Source organism: Fusarium fujikuroi, chromosome FFUJ_chr04 (genome assembly GCF_900079805.1).
Source record: "Fusarium fujikuroi IMI 58289 draft genome, chromosome FFUJ_chr04".
NCBI classification, from domain to species: domain Eukaryota; kingdom Fungi; phylum Ascomycota; class Sordariomycetes; order Hypocreales; family Nectriaceae; genus Fusarium; species Fusarium fujikuroi.
In genome coordinates this window covers 1,875,588-1,897,060 of record NC_036625.1, presented here as the reverse complement: position 1 = coordinate 1,897,060, position 21,473 = coordinate 1,875,588, and the positions used below count along the sequence as shown (strand labels likewise).

Here is a 21,473-nt window from a genome sequence, read left to right as displayed (position 1 = left end):
ATGCAATTGTTGGATGGACTTGACTGGGATTAGGATGTGTTCCGAGATGGCACCAGATGGGACTTGACAGGGCAACCCTGGTAAAGGTAAAGCACCAACGGCGTTTATTAATGAACTAGACATAATTTCAATGAGACCAGATCAAACGCTCTCAACCTGGAATAGGGGAGCTCCAAACAAGCAGAATCAAAGGGAGAGCTATAGTCGTATGCTTTACTAGTTATCCAATTGACTGGACCACCAGCTTGACTCTGCTGAAGGTACTGGGTATCTAGTAGAAAGATTTGATGAGACTGTTTCGGAAGCGTTAGAAAACAAAGAGTTAGAAGCTTGGACACTCCGTACCTAGGTACTTACTTCAAGTTTAAACCGACCACAGCTTGTCAAATCGATCGAATATATAGCCATTGGATGTTATTTATGCTTGGCAACATAGAAGAAACCGGCATTTTGATAGTGGCATAAGCCATAGCCAGGTAGGAGTTCGGTCTTGGGATATTGTGGTCCTCCAAGATCGCTTGCCTACCTATGCCTGCCAAGGGTCAGCTGTTCGAACGGTTGGTGCGTGTAAGCTAGAATTGCCAGCTAGTTATGCACCCCGGGACAAGCAAGACAAGGTATGGCCACGAAACAAATATATGAGATTAATACTTGTAGATTAAACGGCAATAGCTATACCAGACAACTTATTGTGGCAGGACGTGTAGTATAGTAGCCTAAGGGAACAAGGAGCCTGATCTTGCTAGAACATAGTATTTGTTCCAGCCATGCATGTCGGAGCCAGTTGCAGGATTCCGTATAGTTCTTATCCGTATGTGCCCCCATGATTCTTGCTCATTTATCATGAAATAATCTTTAATCCATCATACGCCTCCTTCTCTACCTTCGTGGTCTTCGTCTTCTCTTTCGCATAGGGTCTTATGAAGTTGTTCTTGGGGTCCAACTCTGGTTGCTCTGGAGGTCCACAGTGGGTAAACTTCTTAGACCTTTTCCCATGGCAGTCCCAATACATGGCGCCCTTATGCACGCAATTCTTTCCAGTCGCACACTGAAAGCCCCCGCCTTCATTGTTCTTGTTTGGGGAGGCGATCACAATTTGTGGGCCATGCATATCCTTCTTGCTAAGTCCCCTGGGCTCCCGAACTGTATCTGTATCGTTTCTTAACCACTCTATCAATGCCATTTAGATAAGGCTGTGACTTACAGGCAGTGTGCGCAACCCTGTACCAGACACAGACTTGGTCTCCCGCGCCGCCATTGCAGCCATATGCAGCCCCAGTGCCCCAGGACTTTGATACAGAGTAGCCTCCCGAGATCCAAATCGGGAGGTTGACAGTCGCACTCCAACCCTTGCTGATACTCTCCGTGTTAGATGAAGTAACAGAGCAGCCCTGGGTTTTGCTGCAATGCCCAACTTCCTACAGATATTTAGTAGCAATATAAAGATGTGAAAGAACCTGTAGGGTACAGAGGGGAGTAAAAGACTTACTGAAAGCTGTTGATAGTAGTATCTCTGGTGGGGCCATCCTTGAAGTGTATATTAGCAAGGCCGAGCCTAGGTAGTTTACTCGAAAGGATGATACCGACCGTCGCCGTCAAGCCTTGGTTCCCGTTCGCCGCAACGGCGAAGCAACTTGTGGTATCGGGTGTCAGTTTGGCACTCTTCAAAGCCCCCTCCCGCGAGATTTCCAAAGAAACAGGACTTCGGATCCTGTCTAACAACCCCCTCAAGATCCCATTTTACACCTGAGCACTGTATGGCAGTATAGGCATGATCGAAATCTGTAGAACATGAAGGACCTCCAGAATACTTGGGATCGGAGTGAACAAAGAAGCTGGTACTATCAACTGTGAAATTCCCAACACCATTTTCGTTAATGTTGGAGAAGTCGACGGATTCTTTAGCTTTAATCGTTGTCCCACAGATCCTTGTGATCAAGTCCCCACTAGTGCTATATGCAATAAGAGAAGATGCATTTGTCTCTCTATGGTGAATAAAATGAATTCTTACATCAGCCGCATACGCGACAGACAGAAGCAGATAGACACCATATAGTAACCTCATCTCTGGCGTTAAGAGAAGAGGATAGCCCGCTATTGGGAACGAGGTCAGTTGCCATGAGACTTTTCCTATACTAGAAGATAATACCTACTGCTAAAGCCAGGTTCTGTTTGTGCTGGTTGAAAGGATAAATATATTTGCTTGATCTGTTTCGCTGAGCTGAGAGTTCGGACAATATTGGAAAATATACCAAGAAATCTTATGCTCTCCAAGGATTGGGCATGCCATTTTATACCAGGTTCTTATCAACATTATAGTAAGAAACTTTGAGGGCGCCTGATATTACCTCTCGATCCATTACAGGGCTGCAACCTCTCAAACTCAAGAGTTGCACGAAATGAAGCCTCACCTCTGAGATGACACGCGCTGTCGACAACTCCATAAGAGAAATTTAGGTCAGTGACGGTTAGAGCACTGTCCCTGTCGTCAATTCTCAAGCAAACCAAAAAGTTTGGCCACCACCTTCCACACAAACGCCATGAAAAAGGTCTACAAGTAAAAGTGCCGAGATGCCATGATACAAAGTCGGCGATCCAAAGAAAATAGTTTTCTTATTCATTAATAAACTCCCCACTGGGGGGAGGCAACAACCACGCGTCAAGCCACGTTCATTACGCCACAACAACTCTCAGAGCCACACCTGCCAGTCACGCCCATGCCTGAGCAGCTGAAATCTCAGGCAGTGATCAACAAGATAAGGCAGTCAAATATTGATCGGCACAGATGGAATCGGCCCAGAACATGCAATTGGGCAATAATATGCCGAGGATTGGGGATCGAGCCCTGTGGCGTCGTCATGGTATCGCCTCCAACTGTGGCTGTGAAGCTGTCTGTCGTCAAACCCAATTAACGGATTGGACGTGCGGGGACCCAACAGAACCTAGACCCGAAGAACACACATGCAAATCACCCACGTGTCTATTCTCAATCTGGAGTGAGTGGTGAAGATCTTTAATCGAAAGAACGGTAACGGCCACCAAAGACTTAGACTAGGGAGGGACTTCGGCGGCCGCTACAATTGCAGCGCATGGCTTTTGCAAATGGCATCTCCAACGTCTGCACCAAGCTGGATCAGGACAAGCGGTATGAGGGCAATGGTTCGATTGTGACGACTAGGTGACTTTCTTCAGAGGATGGATAAGCTCTAAACCCTCGGCGTCGCTCAGACCAATTAAATGATCTAGGGACTACTCCGGAACCTCTGCTAGATGCACACAAACGCGCCTGGACAAGAGATGAACCATAGGTAAGGTAGTACCAAGACCAGGATGAATATTGAGAATCCGAAGGGTTCAGCACAGCCACACGGGAAGAATAGAGCAGGCCCTTTCTAGTTTTGGAGCTATCATATTGATAGACGTTCTGGAAATGACAGGAATTATCTGGGTGCTGCTGTAGTCTTTTTCACATCGAAAACTACAGCACAACATCTCACCACGGGTTGACCATGGGTTGCTCTGATGCATGACAGACGTGGTCAGGTGGTGGTAGGACCCCAAAGGGGAAGGCCTAGAGGCAGAGGTCATTTCGGGCCGTGGAGTGAGTGATGCAGATGAGAAAAGGAACGGATGGGAACCCATCCGTCATGCCGCCAGACCGGGGACAGTGTTGGAAGAAACCCAGGCCCTGCCCTACATGTAGGTAGTCTTCACACACATTGTACGGATGCGGTTGCAGGACTTTCCAAATGAGCCATCCTCCGGCCAATAGGACTCATATGATGGATATACGCAACAGGGGGTACAAGGGAGCACAGCGCATACACATTGCGCCGGGAAACGGGAGATGAGGCATGGCATGGCATGGGCAGACTCCATCCTCAGGTTAGTAGGTAGACAGGTAGGGAAAAACATACATTTCAGTCACGTTGTTTTGATTTTCCCCATCCAAAGTACATATTGTGGATGACTAGCGTCCGGTATGCGTCCATATAGAACAGAGGTAGAGTTTTTGTTTCCATCAGATGTCATTGGCTCCATGACTTTAATTTACCGACTCGAATAACCCCAAGCTCAAGTATTAGTCGAGAATGGCGCTTGAAGAGGAGAATGCGAAGGCAGAAGGGGGAGAAAGAAAGTCTCAAACAATGGTTTAACCCCAAAGCCCCGGTCTCCGATAAAAGAGCAAGCACCTCGCGATAATTAGAACTCTCGATGAGGGGTGATTTTGGCGTGGGCAGCCGATGGCAGACGAGGTTCTCTTAGATACAACCCGATGGCAGAGTAAAGATCCGATCCAACTAGTGTTCGAGTGTGGGTTTGGAACCTCCACATCCCACGGCTCTGGCGTTCCTGCGTAAGGGTTACCGCTGTTGTATCCGAGGCGCCAGGACCACTGCCTTTTAGAAACAGACCCGACAGTGGGAGACCGGGTCCCCGCCTACAGCTTCGAATGGGAAATAACTAACTGCTACAGTGCATTACAGCGCAGCAACACATCCAACATCAGAACTCAACCTAGCCTAACCACCGGGGGAAAATAACGGGATGGAAATGGGATAATTCTGGGGGCAGAGTTGTCAAGCCTCACCCCTCTTCATCTAACCTCTGATAAAGCCACTCTCGCCGGCACGTACGCTGTAGTAATAATTAGATGCAGATGCATTCAGTCACAGGTAGACGTACGTGCACTTCTGTTAACTCAATCTACAGTCTAGAGAAAATCTAACGCAAGTCTCATCTGTTCCATCCAGTAGAAGGGTGCGGAAGCTAAATGTCCACAACGCTGCAATGGCGTCACTGCCCGAAGCCTCCCTTGCTCTGTATGTGCAACTTTTTACCTTACCCTACTTGGGCTTTCTGTCCTGTCACAAGCCTCACAAGCGACATGCTCTCTTCCGATCAATCACAGGGAGAAAGGATGGGAGAGAAATAGAGAAATAAAGGACATGCATGGAGGGGTTGTTGTCATAACCGCCCGAAGGAGAAAGTACTTGTTCCTCACTAACAATTTTCAAACCACACGGCCGATAATACCAGACAGCGAACGAAGGACGAGACGAGCCTCTTCTTCCTCCTTCTGCCTCCCCTCTAACTCTTCTCTTCTCCACCCATGCCCATGGTCTCTGTAGTACAAGTGTTTTTAGTTGCTACCTAGTCTCTAGCTGCCCGCCGACCCTTGACCCTAGCGGATGAGAAGATTCCTGGGATTAGGGTCCCCCTTGCTGGTCGTTGGTTTGCCCCCATGGCTTTGACCCCACAGGCTCCCGAAAATCGACGGGTGGATATGTTGGTATGGATGCATGTCCTTCTGACTCTGCCTGCATACATACTTAGGTAGGTGAGCGACACAACAGTGCATCTTTCTGAGTCGACCGCCACAGTACAGACAGTTATGCTGGACACAGAGAGATAGGCTAATCTAGAACGGTAGCGACATCTTTTGGGTATCGAAGTAGCAGCGTCAAAATGACGCCCTCTGGTTAGGCCTCCTAGATTCACAAATATCGACGCTGGTAGGCTGGCTACTGTAGACAGCAAAGCGCACATTTTAATGTAAGGTATCGCAAGCTCCAGCCACACATGAACAGCAGCATGTATGTACAAGACAGGGGCACAAGAGAGACATCTTAGCCAGCAAACACTGACAGTATTGCAATTAATTAGTGATTTACTACTCCGTACCTATCTTTGTTTGACGGCATCCCGGCACTGCGGACAAGCTATTGTCGCCCCCCAAAATCACATCCACTCTATTGTATGTATGTACAACTGCTTGGCTCGGCGTGAAAGAAGGACGCTTGCGTCGACACCTGCAAAACACATAACCGCTCGCTAGAACCCGACAGTCGAACAGTCCAGTCTCCATCGGCAAAGGTGTTTTCCTCTCTCAGGTCTCCCTTGGAAAGCTAATGCCCCGATCTACAGTGCAGTCGCATTCTGACGACAGACGTTGACGCCGCAGTGTTGCGACAGTTGAAATAGGCTTCGCGGGTTCAGCTCTGAACAAAACAAAACAAAAATACAATACATACATACATACATAATATCTCGGCATCACTTGAGATCACCGCGTTACGTCGCATCCTGACTCCAACATCGCACCACTCCCTGGCATCTGGCACAGGCACAAAACCGTGTGGCACAAGTACCCTCCGCTTACTATAGACACGCCTCCTCCCGATTCATATCCACATTCACCTCATCCACTCGATCCACGACACCGCCTCGGCGCCCCAGCCCAGAGCTTGGGACGTGGGTACGAGGTACTTAGGAACTTCGAAGTCAGATCCTCGTTCTCCGTCCATCGAGTCTTTTCGGTTTTCACCCTCACCCTCCACTGTACTCTGGCCTGGCGGGACTGACGACAGGTCCCCACCACTCCTCCAATATACCCTTACCTTCTCTAGCTCACCTTACCTGACCCTTCTTAATTACTATTTACACCACCTGCTACAATATCCCACGGGCTTCACGCACCTCTCTTCTATTTCTACTTTATCCTCCACCCTCGCGAGAAAACTGTCGACCTCTGTCAACACTCGCTCAGTACAGCTGGCTCGTCGCTTTACCCTGTCTCGCCGTTATAACGCGTCTAACGGCTTACCGCGATTAACGCTTTCCGCTTCGCTTCGCTTCGGCCAGCACCACCACCATACCATCCCACACCACAACCCGTCGCAACAATACATTGAACGCTGCACCACAAAATCAATGAAGAGCGGCAGCAACTGACTTATCAATAACTTATTTTCGAAACTTGCGCCTACGTATTCTGTTCGCAAACTAGCAACATTGCCGATCGTCTAAACTCGAAGACTTTGTTCTTCCGCGCTGCGCTGACAACCATTCGACGACATTGTTGCTGTCTTGAGACGGCCTAGCACGCTCGTCGACATGTTTCGACAAAGGTACGCACTATAGGATTAGTCTGGACATCTGCGCTATTATGGCCTCATAATATAGGCTGCAGACCTTCATCTTTCTCCTTACTAACACAATACTTTCCTAGGACGAGCTCACAGAAGCCGGGCGATGAACTGCTGGCCAATTTCCGACAGCAGTTCCCCGACCTTGCTGCTGCCAGTACTTCTGCTACTGCTCCAGGCCTGTCACAAACTACTGGTGCCGAAAACGTGCCTGCTGTGCCTCTACCTGATCGGTATGTGCTATTGCGACTATGTACCATGGTGCTTGCACCTGGCTTACGCGCGCAGTTACTAATATTCTTCATAGGAACCAGAACCTCACTCAAGATGCATTCCGTGATCAAGATCCAACCCCTAGGGCGACTAACGACCCTTGGAGATTTACTCCTTCTCTCTTAGATCCGAATTCCATGTCATTCGCCAACTTTGCTAATGCACCACCTGGCTACTACACACCTACACCTGGAGGCACTAATACACTATTTCACCCGCAGGCCGGCGACCTGCATACTCCGACTCTCGGGTTGGGAATGGGACTTAACACGCCGCTGTCTATGCCAACATCGGGGGACTCGCTGCATCCTGGCCCAGCTCAACCAGTGATGGATATGTCGGGGTTTCAGACACTGCAACCACACCAATTTCACCATTTCAACCCGTTCATTCAAGCGCCACCACCCCAGCCAACCTTTGCGCCCTCTACATTCGTTCACCAAGACACAGGATATGAGACCATGGATCAAGATGGATCACCCATGGACTCGGATCCTTCTGAAGAGCGCATGTCATCCATTGGTGCCGCTCTTCATAAGACTACACCCATAATGAACATGCCAACAAGACAGTTTTCAGGTGGTCCTATATCCCATCCTCTTCCGGCCTCAGCAGAAAAATTTCGATTTCACTCAACCCTCAACGCTCCTACTGCCATGATCAAGCATGCAGACGAAATCCCCGTCACTTATCTTAATAAGGGACAGGCTTACTCACTTTCTGTCGCTGATACAAACGCTACCATGCCCGTAGCCCCTGGAACCAAATATCGCACCTTCGTGCGGGTGTCATTTGAGGATGAGCAGCAACGACAGCGGCCAGGTGTATGCTGGGGTCTCTGGAAAGAAGGCAGAGGCACTAATGAGGCACACCAGAGAGGCGGAAAGCTTCAAGCAGTTGAATACGTAGAGGCAGGACAGCCAGCTGAAGGTGACGATAAGCGAACCCGTGTGGAGCTTGAATCGTCTTCCTTTGATGGCTTCTGTGTCACTTGGACACCAGGGATCAATGGCCCTCCCGAGGTTAACATCGCAGTTCGCTTCAACTTCCTCTCTACCGATTTCAGCCACTCGAAAGGTGTCAAGGGTATTCCTGTAAGACTCTGCGCAAAGACTCACCCCGTGCCGTGCGATCCTTCACAGCCAGCGGCCGACGCCAACCCTGAGATTTGTTACTGCAAGGTCAAGCTCTTCCGTGATCATGGAGCAGAGAGGAAGCTGTCTAACGACGTGGCACATGTGAAAAAGTCTATCGACAAGCTTAAGCAGCAAATCGCACAAGCGGAGAGTGGTCTCAAGGATTTTGGCAAGCGCAAACGTTCCAGTGGAGCTGCAAAGATCGGAGAGCCGCAAAGACCCGGCAAAGTTCAGAAGCATAAGCGAACATGGTCTATGTCCTCAGCCAGTTCTGCAGGCGGTGGTGGAAGAGCTACCATGGAAGAAGACTTACATTTCAAGCTCCAAACGTTGCAGGACATGTTCACCAGTACACGGCCCGTCAGTGTATTATTCCTTCGGGGCGAAGAGCCCGACGACCCAGACCTGCATCCTGTTTCTCTTCCAGGGGATATATCGCCTCTGACCAAGCCTGGCGAAGGTCCCAACTGGCAGGCCAGGAGCGGACGAAGCTCTGTCGCGGGCTCCATGATTTCTCCCTCGCCCAGTTCTCTATCCCTGGCATCACAGGCATCTGGTATTGGCGCTGGTGGTCAATGGAAGAACTTCGACTCAGTAGCGGGAGGTGACATATCGCGGAAAGGGTCCGAACAACCCACAAGAATCGCCAAGGGTGACGATGATGGTAGTCTTAGTGGATGGATCGAGGCTCTAGGTGTTGACTCGTCCTACCGCCCACCTCAGGAGCGAAATCCAAAGCCTGTGGCATGCTTCTACATTCAACGAAGGAATCCAAACGAGCCCGGAAGCTCTGACTACCACCGCGCTATCTACCTGATGCAACGTAGTCTTCAGGAACTCAACAACCGAATCGCAGCCAAGTGGGGCATCGACCCTGCTCGAATCCTCCGCACAATCCATTCCATCCAGAACGGCCTTGAGGTGGAGATGGACGACGATGTGGTACAAGAGCTCAAGGAAGGTCAAGACATGACGCTTGAGGTACAAGAAGTTACTGGACCGGCAGTCAAGCGGGAATGGGAAATGGCTGTCGATGCCACCGAAGATATTGCAGAATCTAACGACAAAGCAACAAGTGGTTTCGTTCTCCGCCTTAGTTTCTAATCGCACTATTCCTCCCTTTTCCTTTGTGTCTTTTTTTTTCCAACTCCCGCCATGCTACCTTGGGTACGTACGGCGATGAGTTTACGGCGATAAGCAACATATGGGTCTAGACTTGGGTTTGTACTGTTTTGCTGGGGTCTCTCGGCCTGTCGCCAGGTTGGACACACGATCACATACATATACGGATTGGGATTGTTGGCCCCGGGGCGTTGACGATTGTTACTCTTGTTGAAAAATGATACCACCGGTTTTTCTTTTTATTCTTACTATTCTATTTTCATCTTTCTTGTTCATTCTTTGCTACCACACTTGTGACAGCAGTGGCGACTATTTCAGTGCCCCTTTTGTTTGACATATGCCATAAGGATTTGGCGGACGATGGATGGGATGGGCGGCTATTCTCGCGCCGAGCAGAAGTACTAGTGAGAATTTTTGCACCGCTCTTAATTCTCTCATCGACAGACAGTACCCTGGCCAGCCGAGATGCAGTCATGTGGAATGGCCGGATTGCCAGATACGAGGATGAGCGCACACTCTTGGCGCCGGTTACCGCATTATTCGAAAATCACATAAGAGTGTGGATCTTCACTACATAAATCCACATCCTGCCAAGCAACACATATTCGTTTGTGCAACACGTTATACGGACGGCCTCGTCAGTCTGTCCAACCTCGGGTATGGAGGCGACATCATCATATTTCTACTGCGATATTACCTCTTTTCTTGAAAGCATTCGAGCAAAACACAGAAGCGTATATGCATCACATTTTTATACAATGGGCGGATGAGTCCGGCGTACACGAAATAGGACTTACGAAGTAATGCAAGCAAGAGGCTGGGCGAGCGAGTAAGATGGGATACTTATCTTGTTCTTGGGGAACACGACGTACATATAATTCCATATACAATACCCACACTTGTTCAACATCTTCATGGTTCATTTAACAGCAGCAGTGCTCATCATAAAGTGAGGTCCTGAGGCATTGAGGTATGTAGTAGCATGTCGGTTTGCTCGGGCCTCAGTTTCAACCGTTTGTGGGGTCCTTTAGGCCAAATACTGGTGGCGGACCAATTTTGGCACTCAACGGCTGCTATTCGAAGCATTGTTTACATGCGTGTCGTGGACAAATCATAACGACTCGATCCCAGGCTACCGCTTCGTGGCTAGCACATCGATAATGCGTTTCGAATGAGCGTCAAGGGTAAGGAATTCAAGAGCCAAACAGCCATATCCTGGCCAAGCCGGACTTTCTACCCGGTGACCACAAGCGCCAAGCGGCATGAATAATTAGAAAGGATAGGTCAACAAACTCAAAAAGATGGTCTATGAGAAAGCGAAGCCCAGACTTCGGAAATAGCAACGCAATTGGGTTACACCGACATGAGCCACACTGCCACAGGGACACCAAGTTCGCCAAGGGGACCTCGAGCCGTCTTCCGAGCAGATTACTATTTCCGTTGACAGCAATTGGTCGACCGAGTACCTTGCCAAGATGGAGTCAAAAGGAACAAAGTGCCGAGCTTAGCCACCTGTGGCGAGGGGGTTTGCGTGTTCCCCCAGACTATACAAACCTAATCATACTGTGTCTCCTCTCTGGGGTTACATACGTCGAGCTTCACAGTCTAGGATCAATTTAACGTTGTGGCTTGTAAGTGACTCAAGCTTCTGCTCAACTTGATTAGGAATGATGGATGGTCTTAGATATTGACGTGTTAGCGATGTTTCATGGGCATAAGGTGCCTGGCGCGTCTTGGAATATGATTTGTCGCACCTGTTTGCTCTAATCTGCGATGCGCTGTCTAGTTCGAGGGGGGGAACTGGAGGCGGTTGCAGTGAAATATCCCACTCAGCTCATTTCGTGAGAATGATAGAGTAATAGAGTAACTCACCGAGCAAAGGACGCGCGCACGATCCAGACACCCATGGAATATGTCTTCCACATCGGGACAAACCCTTTTGGCTCAGAACTGTCTTTTGGTCTTTTGCTGCGTCGCTTATGTTGGCTGTTGGCTTGGCGGATGAGTCTCGATTCATCGGCGATGGCATGGCATGGCATGGCATGACCCAGCTATGTGCACGGTGTCTCCAGTTGAAGTGCAGACAAGTAGAACATCTCGGTCGGCAACATACTCCCGGTGCCCGTCCGTTGACATGGGAAATTGTGTTATCATGCAAACATTGGATCCGGCGCCTGGCGGTGCCCGGACATTGGGACCCAATCCCATGTCATGATCGTACAACTGGTCATTACTAGCCACAATCGAGGTTAAGCTCGCGCCTCAGGGGAATTGGATCGCCAATGTCGATTGAAAGTGATGGGCGGGTACGCAACACACTCAAACACCTTTCACCTGCTCTCCCAAGCCACCTCCCCCTCAACTCGACTGGCTCACTGAGCTGAGCAAGGGTCACTCAACAACGGCCCGGATGAGACATAACAATTAGGCCCCGACAATTGTGGTGTGTTTCAATGGGACCTAGGCCTACTCCGTAGGGACATACTAATCACTCAACTCGCCACAGCAGGGGAGCAACGTAAGCCACAGTTCACATCATATTCCCCTCGTAGGTGGCGATACTGTACTTGTGTTTCGACATCAGTGAAACCTCATATGATATTTTACCACGCTGACTGTTTCGGCATCCATATGATAGGTGATTGGAGTCTGAGTACTTGCCTACCTATTCTAGTCTTTGAGGGGGCGTGCGCTGTCATGAGGGGATCGATGAGCTATGAGCCACAAGTCACTTCGACATGAGCCCTCATTGGATGTCGTCGATCAAAACGCCAGACTTGTGGCTAACAAACTCACGACAACCCTGGGCCTGAAGGGATCCCGTGGTGCAATGCTAAGTGACTCTAGCGGCCAAGAAAGACTACAACTGTGGGCAACGTTTGAGGGGCGGTTCTTTTGCGAGGAGTGTGATAAAAGGTCGGTGAGAAAGATAAAAGGTATCTGGAGACATTTCACTCGACAAGTGTCGATACATTCCCTGGAGCCTGCCTATTCATAGGGCAGAAAGAGAGACCAGGGGTTGTGATACACATCGCAGGGACTGAGAAGATCCCGCCCGTCGGTTGTGCAACAAGCGTCCAATGGTATTTGTCAAGCAGCCAGACATGCTTCCTGTTCTGGCAAGCTGAGGGCATTAAGCCACAGTAGAGTCACTCTCAGCACCAAGATAGGGAGTGCGACTTCGCTGGGGCTCGAGAGGAGAACCCCTCGCTACTGTGGCTCCTCTGTTCCAGCGACCGATTTGACGCTGAGCACTGTGAAGCAACGGGCTGTATCCCAAGGGCTGGGCAACAAGTATCGGTTACTCTGCACTGTAGCTTTGTGCGGGATGGGGTGTGTGATCTTGTGTGTTACCGGTCAGCCGGTGTGTAAGTATTGGGTGTCTAAATTGGTCAAAGGGGTCGAGAAGTACATATCGATCTACAAACTAGACCTGAGTGAGTGAGGGATTGCCGATCCTTTGGGCCTCAAGTTGCATGCTCTGATAATCTGTTTGGAGATTCCGATAAGCGATTGAACACCAAGTACATGGACAACTTGGTGCTATTGCGTTGCAATACCTAATGTAAGTGCCAGAGGCCTCCCGTATACTCAAAGCTCTTCGTCCCATCTCTTGTTGGGACGTTGGTTATACCTCCTGTCTCTGTTCAACCTCAACTTGATCAGCACATTGTCAATCCTCCCGACATAGCGGACACTTACGCCCTAGCCGCTTGGGCCAAATCAAAGGGACTGTCAAACATCGGGCATCGCTCTTTTTCTGTCTCTAGTTGGGCTCACTTTTACCCACGGCCAGAACGACAGGGTGACAATCCCTTCCCCTCGATCGATCGAAACTTAACATGCCGATGATGATGAGAAAAGCCGATGCGCAGCGCATGGTAATCTAAATTTTTTTATTTATAAAAAAAAAAGACGCATACGCGTTCAGTAGTCCGTGGGCCGTATTCCTTCTCAGTCCCAGGGTTTGATATGCAGCCCTGCATTCTCTCTATGAAACATTATTGTGGATAGGAAAAAGACGGTAAATGCTCAAATACCACTGCCGAGCATTCATGCGTTTACGGTTCAAACAGCTATAGCGATGCAGTACATACATACACGTATTTATCCGTTGCCACGTCAATACTTGACATGGAGAGGAGCTATGAAGAGTCTTGACAGTCACTTAATCATCTGCTGTTATGCTTTGATGGTCCACCAGATGTAGTCTATAAGTCCTCCAGGTAGGGGACGTGGTGTTTTACGATCAACGTGGATAACTCGAAGAATCTTTACCCCAACCAGAGTGAAACCTAGGGTATTCTTCGTGAGCATGAATGAAGTGTAGGTAAGATAGGATATAAGCCATACTCTAACGTCAGCCACCCTCATCCCATACACAACCGATAGGACGAGAGGAAACCAGTGGACGGACATGTTCAGCCAGTCCCAAACGTTTCTGGACAATAACAACCCAGTGATATAGTCTGTATCTCGAAGAGAACCGCACCAACCAATGAGAGGCTCATATCTCAAGAGAAACAATCCAACCAATAGTGTATACCTTAGTGCCTACTGAGGTAGATAGGTAGATAGGTGCATACATATCCGATCATATCGCTCGTGTTTGATTATTCCTCCGCTGCCTTGTCAAGTATTTCCCGTATGCTCCCTGCATAATCCTCTACATCCCCTTTGATCCCACCCAGCACAATCGTCTTGTCGCGTGACTTGATGCCGTGTGTCAGCTGAAGACTAGACTTTGGCACGCCCAATATACCACTGAGGACCTGAACTACAGCCTTGTTGGCCTCGCCCTCTCTCGCCTGAGCAGAAACGCACAGCTCGACTGCATCGTCGGTGACGGCTATGACGCCCTCGCGGTTCTTGCTGGCTCCCGGTTTCACGCGAAGCTGAAGATGCAGAGAGCCCAGAGGAGACTTTTTGGTGCCAGTGACGAAGCGAATAGCACTAGGCGACGCCATTATCAAAAACAGAGGAGAAGAGAGTGTCAGGTGAAATGCAAGTAAATGCAGCTCAGCTCAGCCCAGTCCAGCCCAGCTGAGTTCAGTTCACTTCAGTTCAATGAGGGGTAATAAGGTAAAGTATGTAATGGATGGAGTTCGGGTGAAAGGTTGTCTTTGTTGAGCTTGCGCTGATACGCCCACAAAATATGATTCACAGGCATCTTTTAAATTTCCTTCATTTGATTGTTCCATCTTGATTGAACACCTAGCCCCCGCCTGTGATTTTCTTTCCACAGTTAGTAGGCACCTGAAATGCGGCGACTATCGCCTGTACAGGCCCTGGAGCCGCCTCGGGCCAGTAGCGTCACAGTTACAACTCCAAGGCCCCACCGTCACTTTATCCTCAAGGGTCGACAAACTTGGACCTCAACTACATCATCGAACAACGCCAATTCAACTCTAGCCTCGCTTTTCCTCCATCCTAATTTGCCGCGATACTCTACGACCAGCTGTATGCTCGCTACATCTCCGTCGATAGCAACGACAACAGCATCTTCTCGCCTTCGCAGACTCAGCATCTCAGGCGCCATGGCTTCGGCCTTCAGCGCATATCATGGGCCTGCAGCCACCGCGTCGCAACACACCATCACAGCTCTGGGGCGATGGTCCGTTCTGAACAACTCATTACCAGGTTCGTGTTGCATCATGTCCATTCTCTCGTCCCATCTGCTTCTCATGCATAACGCTAATTCACCCTCCACAGCCGTCGACAAGATCAAATCCTTGCACGTCTACGATTTTGACAATACTCGTGAGTTCGCGCCTCAGTCAATGGAAACATACATGCATCTAACACCAAGCAGTATTCAAGACCCCTCTACCGAATCCCCAACTCTGGAACGGGCCCACGATTGGGACACTATCGAATCAGGAAACGTTTGTCAATGGCGGCTGGTGGCATGACAGTCGCATCCTCGCGGCGACAGGGGAAGGCATCGACATCGAGGAAAAGCGTGCCTGGGATGGCTGGTGGAACGACAAAATCGTGGATCTTGTCAAGCTGAGCATGAAGCAGAAGGACGCCCTCTGCGTTCTACTAACGGGTCGTTCGGAACGCGGGTTCGCTGATTTGATTAAGAAGATGGTGACGGCCAAAGGACTCGAATTCGATATGATTGGTCTCAAACCCGCCGTGAGCCCCTCGAACCAGAAGTTTCAAAGTACGATGCACTTCAAGCAACTCTTTCTCGGGGCCCTGATGGAGACATACAAGCAAGCAGAAGAGATCCGCGTGTATGAGGATCGACCAAAACACACCAAAGGCTTCCGCGACTTCTTCGCCGAGTTCAACCGCCAACAAAATATAACCCCAACACGCGGCCCTCTTACAGCTGAAGTGATCCAGGTGGCAGATTGCGCGACGACTCTAGATCCCGTGATCGAGGTCGCCGAGATTCAGCACATGATAAACATCCACAACGAGATGGTCTTGAAGCAATCCCCGCGAGGGCGCCAGAATCGACTCAGGATTAAGAAGACTGTGTACTTCACTGGCTACATGATTGGACCCGAGGACACCAAGAAGCTCATCAAGCTCGCACATATACCACCAAACATGCCCCAGCATGAGCTGAAGTACCACGGCAACAACATTCTCATCTGCCCCCGGCCGTGTCCAGCTAGTATCCTGGAAAAGGTCGGCGGCATGGGCAGTAAGATGAAGTGGGAGGTAGTGGGCACAGCTTGTTTTGAGAATAATATTTGGGCGGCACAGCTTCGACCTACCCCCCAACACGCCAAGTTCCATACCGACAACCCCAGTCCGCTCGTCGTGCTAGCATTGAGGAAAGGCATCAAACCCATGGACGCAGGGAAGATTCAGAACTGGCAACCCCTGCCGCCGGAAAGGTCTTTTGTTTTCGAAACTGTGGTTGGTGAGAAGGTCATTCTACGCATCGAGCCAGAGGATCCAAGGGAAGACGAGTACGAGAGTTTGTTTGCCAACAAAACATCTAAACGGAAGCATAATGGCGATGAGGGCTGGAACCAGAGAAACCCACATGGCCACTACAGCGGACGCAACGAGTCCCGAGGCTATCATTCAGGTGGCCGAGCGGGTCGAGGTCGGGGTAACCGTGGCGGTCGTAGTAATGCCAGAGGCGGCCGTGGCGGTCGTAGTAGAGGAGGAGGCTACAACTATAGGTCTCTCGACGATGTTGAGCCAAAGAACCAGCAGGGCAGCTACGGGCCACAGATGGATTATGATGACGCCTACCCGCCACTCAGCAAATCCAACAACCCTCCCGTATCAGCGCCCAGCGGTCCCAGCCAAGGCCGGCAACCGCCTCGAGGTCCAGCACCATCACAAGGACGACCTATGGGCGCCCAAGCAGCCACTAACAACTCGGATCTTCAGCATTACTATTAGAAATAGTCTATAACCGCGCAACACGGCGGCCATCATTTTATCTCAACGTTGGAAGGCATGTACTTACCCTGGTTACGTTACACCAGACCCAAAATTGTGTGAAGATAATCATTGTACATATGTGTATAGTTCCTGATACTGGTCTTGTTTTGAGACCTCATTGGGTGCGTGGCGTACCGGAGGGAAACCATAACAAGTATAATACCTCGTGGAAGAACAGGAAAAAAGAATGTCTCGGTGGGAATGGACGAGGTCTCATGTATAAATAAGGATACACCTGCTATCTAGTTGAGCAAAGTCTATATGATTAGGGGTGCTAAGGTCATTCTAGAAAGCTGTGGGAAGACTCGCCAATATAAAAAATACTACCAAGACTCGAACCCCGTTGTTTCGTGGATAGAACGTCTAGGAAACACTCATCTAGGCCATGCCTATAAGGGTTCCCCCACGTTGATGATCCTTAAATGGAGCGAATTATGCCAGCCAAACAACGCCTAGAGAACTGATCCTAGTCTGATACTAACTGGACCATGTTCCGTGGGCAAGTGTTCAGTCCCTCATCAAAATAATGGCCCCTTTTACTTAAGTAAACTCGTGAATCGATGAGATAAATGCATGACTTAGAACGAAGCTTAGAAGATAGTTTCTAAGGAATACTTGTCAGCAATAGATACAGAACTCAGTGTCAATGACATACATCACCCAAAAATGTCAATCTTGAGGGCCGTCCAGTCATGTCCATGGCCTACATCATTATGTCTCACTTGCATCCTATGCGCCACTCCGACATGTAAATAACACATAATTGTAGTATAGACTACATACAAATCTACGTAAAGAAAACAACAAGATTAACCTAGCAGCCTAGTCAGCCTCAGCAGGCTTGTATGAAACACATAGTAAATCTTGGTTAGAGCACTTGACCAGGTCTTGAAAGAAGTATTAGTAGTTAAGGCCAAACAATGATGTCGGTGAAGAGGGTAGTGATATCGTGACTACACATGAAGCTAAGGTGGCATACACTATGCCCAGAAAAATACACAATAACCTTAATAGCAAGTCAGCAGATCACGCAGCTGCTGCCTTGAACCTTAAAATCCAGCTGAACAAGTGACTTACCTTGATAAATAGATTCTGTAAGATTCGGAGGCTTACATAGTAGAGCTTGTAATAAAGCTTTACTAACCCCAGAATTGGTCAGGGCAGACTTCAGATGTAACTCTTAAAGTTCGCTCACGATCAAGGCTCAATCAAGCATTTACCACTTTTAAGGTTCAGATCCGGCCGTTGTGGGGCCGGTGCGGCTCCGAAAACGGGATCCATTCGGCCGAGTATCGCCGATTTCGGCGCCGACTAAGGGGAGGTCGATATCGCAAACAGCGCTAAGAGTGAATAAAGGCTTGCTGTTTATAATGATACATCAAGCATGAGCAATTTTTCTTGCCTAGCTTTGCTCCTGGTTCTTCATTCATATCCTATCGAATTCTGATCTGGTTGAAATAATTAGAGTCAGATTCAGATTTTGCAGGGTCGTCAGTTGACTCGTGTAGATCTTTTCCCGCCGACCTGAGACGCTTATCTCCTCCGCTGGGTCCACGAGAACGGGGCCGATCCGTGATCCGTTGCGGCGAGTTAAGTGTTTGCAGGCCTGCCCACAGCATCCTTAACAGATGTGATCCAACAGGACCAAAAGGTCCACCCGGCGCTGACAAGAGTTTGTTGATCTCCACTTGAAAGAGGCTAAACTGCTGATGAAAGCTCCTTCGGCACCCACATCGGTTGTAGGACATACCTAGGCCTAGGGCGCAATTTACCACTTACCCATGTAGTGTAACTGTTTGTAGTTCTGATTCCCTTGTGTGCCGTATTCCGGTCATCGTCAATGTTATCTCATCCTTATCTCTGACCTGAAAATTCAGACATTCCACTACTGCCCCCTCTGTGTCGTGAACTGCATTGTCCTATAAACCAAGGGCAGCCAACCTGAGTCGGCACATGACGACAGTTGCTTATAAAAGTCGCCATCGCAATCCATCTGACGGATCAACTCACAACAACCAGGTTTGGGAGCAGTATATAAACAGTCATGAAAGAAGACCTCGAGGAGGCATCGCCAGCCAATGGCGCCGAGTCGTCTTCCTCGGCTTCTTCAACAGGGTCGTCGCCAATCCTAGAGCCCATCAGGACCATTGAAACACGCCGCAGCCGCACCCACGACCTTGATGTCTTTGAGGCCCTGGAGCACGCCCTCACTCCAGATGTCGAGACAGAGGCAGAGCGCGAGGCTCGCGAACCTATTACTTACACCAGAACTGGCACCAGTGTGACCAGCGCCGCCTCTCGCCCCCCAGACTTTGAGGTTTTCTTTGAGGACGGTGATCCAGATAATCCCCGAAACTGGTCAAAGGGTTATCGCGCATGGATTATCGTCTGTGTCTCGTATTCCACATGGGTCGTCGTCTTGTATAGCACATGTTACACTGCATCGATATCTGGCCTGGCCGAGGAGTTTGGGGCGTCAACGACTGTGACCACACTTGGTTTGACAACATATTTGCTTGGTCTTGCTGCGGGAAGTCTGATTGTGGCACCTCTGAGTGAGCTGTACGGCCGACAAAAAGTGTACATTGTCTGCTTGACTGTATGGGCTTTGTTGATCTTGCCATGTGCTCTGGCGACTTCATTAACAGAAATCATTGTTGTACGCTTCTTTGGGTAAGTGGTGTCTCCCAACCTTGTCACAGCCGTTCTAACACAGCTTCAGTGCTGTCTTTGGTGCCGCTATGATCTCAAACAGTCCTGGAACTATCGTCGATATCTCGGATCCAGATTATCTGGCTGCAGCCATGTCCATGTGGTCCATCGCGCCCCTGAACGGACCATCTACTGGCCCAATCATTGGCGGCTTTGTGTACCAGTATCTGGGATGGCGATGGGATAACTGGATTCCTCTGATCCTTGGTGGAGTTGGAATTCTCATGATGATAACAGTGCAGGAGACATACCATCCCGCAATCCTGAAACAAAAGGCGGCACGATTGCGCAAGGAGAACGATGACCCGCGGTATTGGTGTCAGTATGACCAAAGGGTTTCCACCCGTCACCTGATAAAGATCAACATGAGTAGGCCATTTACTCTGTTGGCATCTGAACCTATTCTGTGGTTTATGGATATCTGGTGAGTTGTAGTCCCATGCCTGCTGGCGTACCTGTTTCCTGTGTGCTAACCCTGACGGCATCACAGGATATCGCTGATTTATGCCATCCTATATCTGTGTTTTGTGGCATACCCAATCGTATTTTCCCAGCACCGTGGATGGGATGCAGGCATGTCAGGACTGGCCTTTGTAGGCATCGGCGTCGGAACCATGCTTGCCATCTTCGCAGAGCCTCTTTTCCGGCGACTGATCAACTCTCAGCCTCGAGACCCAGTCACTGGCAGGCCTCAGCCTGAAGCAACGGCTCTAGTCATGGCCATTGGCGCCATCCTGACCCCGATCGGCCAGCTTGTGTTTTCGTGGACATGCCTGCCAGCGACCATTCATTGGGCTATTCCGATCGCTTTCGGCATCCCTTTCGGTGCAGGCAACACCATCAGCTTCATCTACGGCTCGAATTATCTGGCTGGCGCGTACTCCATATACGCTGCCAGTGCCCTCGCCGGAAACGCTGTCATTCGCAGTATTGCTGGCGGCGTTTTGCCCCTGGCTGGTCCTAAGATATACGCCGCCATGACCCCTCAATGGGCTGGAACACTTCTGGGCCTCCTCGAGGTAGCTATGATTCCAATTCCATTCGTGTTCTGGCGATACGGAGCCAAGATCAGAGCAAAGAGCCCAACCATTAGAGCTTTGAGAGAGGAGCAGGATCGACTTGATGCGAAGAGAGCCAAGTATCAGAAGAAGCTTGAAAAGAAGCAGCAACGAGAAGCAGAGAACCCAAAGACAGAGGGAGAAGGAGTGTTGGAGAAGACAGCAGGCGATTGATGATGAAAAAAGCATGCGTAATCGTTTACAGTATATAAAGCACTCTAAAATGGAAGTTGGGAAATATATGCCACTTTGTGAATTGTTACGTTGTTGCTCCATGGACAATAAAGTTTAGGTGATCACTTGTTTTATGTTTCAACCATAAACCCAGCGGTTGCCTTATTTACAATACCAGGACTCATTGCGATAACAACACTACGATTCAGTTAACCACCAACCACAAGTTCACTTGTACTCAATATTCAAAAACTTTTCAAAAAAGATATTAACAATTACTCAATCCCATTTGGAACATAGGAACAGCCCGATGCGGGGGTCGAACCCGCAACCTTGAGATAGTGTACTCATTTAAGAGTCTCACGCTCTACCGATTGAGCTAACCGGGCCTCGTATCGAGGCTTGATATTGAATACGAGAAGCGAAAGATATGTATATGAACTCTGATCGTTTCCATCGCCAGCCACAGGGTATTGCATCTACATATTAAACACAAAAAGGTCTTGCACCATCTCGCCGTAGGAATTCAAGATTTATGTAGACAAAAAGATTCATTTTTGTTGCGATTTTGTACTGTCAGACTATGGTACGCCGACCAAGTCTCCCGTAATCCTGATGACTTTTGAGACTCCCTGGTTGACTGCCTTCAT

The 21,473-nt window shown here is 49.3% G+C and overlaps 5 protein-coding genes, besides 1 other annotated feature; 3 read left to right on the top strand and 2 right to left on the bottom strand.

Annotated features, from left to right (window-relative positions):
* Window positions 1-841: 841 nt before the first annotated feature.
* On the bottom strand, window positions 842-2,065 carry FFUJ_13596 (uncharacterized protein; the record flags this gene model as incomplete). XM_023576299.1 has 4 exons in its annotated part: window positions 842-1,149; window positions 1,205-1,418; window positions 1,490-1,527; window positions 1,588-2,065. The coding sequence occupies 4 exons, from the start codon at window positions 2,063-2,065 to the stop codon at window positions 842-844; spliced, it is 1,038 nt and encodes a 345-aa protein (XP_023429469.1).
* A 4,832-nt stretch (window positions 2,066-6,897) lies between these two features.
* Window positions 6,898-9,442, top strand: FFUJ_13595 (related to transcription factor BOM; the record flags this gene model as incomplete). XM_023576298.1 has 3 exons in its annotated part: window positions 6,898-6,911; window positions 7,013-7,162; window positions 7,237-9,442. The coding sequence occupies 3 exons, from the start codon at window positions 6,898-6,900 to the stop codon at window positions 9,440-9,442; spliced, it is 2,370 nt and encodes a 789-aa protein (XP_023429619.1).
* A 4,631-nt stretch (window positions 9,443-14,073) lies between these two features.
* FFUJ_13594 (uncharacterized protein) lies at window positions 14,074-14,427 on the bottom strand (the record flags this gene model as incomplete). The annotated part of the gene is made up of 1 exon (XM_023576297.1): window positions 14,074-14,427. One exon carries the CDS (start codon window positions 14,425-14,427, stop codon window positions 14,074-14,076), a length of 354 nt encoding a protein of 117 aa, XP_023429468.1.
* Window positions 14,428-14,721: 294 nt separating this feature from the next.
* Window positions 14,722-16,837, top strand: FFUJ_13593 (related to nucleolar rRNA processing protein GAR1; the record flags this gene model as incomplete). XM_023576296.1 has 3 exons in its annotated part: window positions 14,722-15,100; window positions 15,173-15,220; window positions 15,273-16,837. 3 exons carry the CDS (start codon window positions 14,722-14,724, stop codon window positions 16,835-16,837), a joined length of 1,992 nt encoding a protein of 663 aa, XP_023429467.1.
* A 2,086-nt stretch (window positions 16,838-18,923) lies between these two features.
* On the top strand, window positions 18,924-20,823 carry FFUJ_13592 (related to mfs-multidrug-resistance transporter; the record flags this gene model as incomplete). XM_023576294.1 has 3 exons in its annotated part: window positions 18,924-19,552; window positions 19,602-20,015; window positions 20,082-20,823. 3 exons carry the CDS (start codon window positions 18,924-18,926, stop codon window positions 20,821-20,823), a joined length of 1,785 nt encoding a protein of 594 aa, XP_023429466.1.
* Window positions 20,824-21,127: 304 nt separating this feature from the next.
* Window positions 21,128-21,212, bottom strand: a tRNA (tRNA-Lys).
* Window positions 21,213-21,473: the final 261 nt, after the last annotated feature.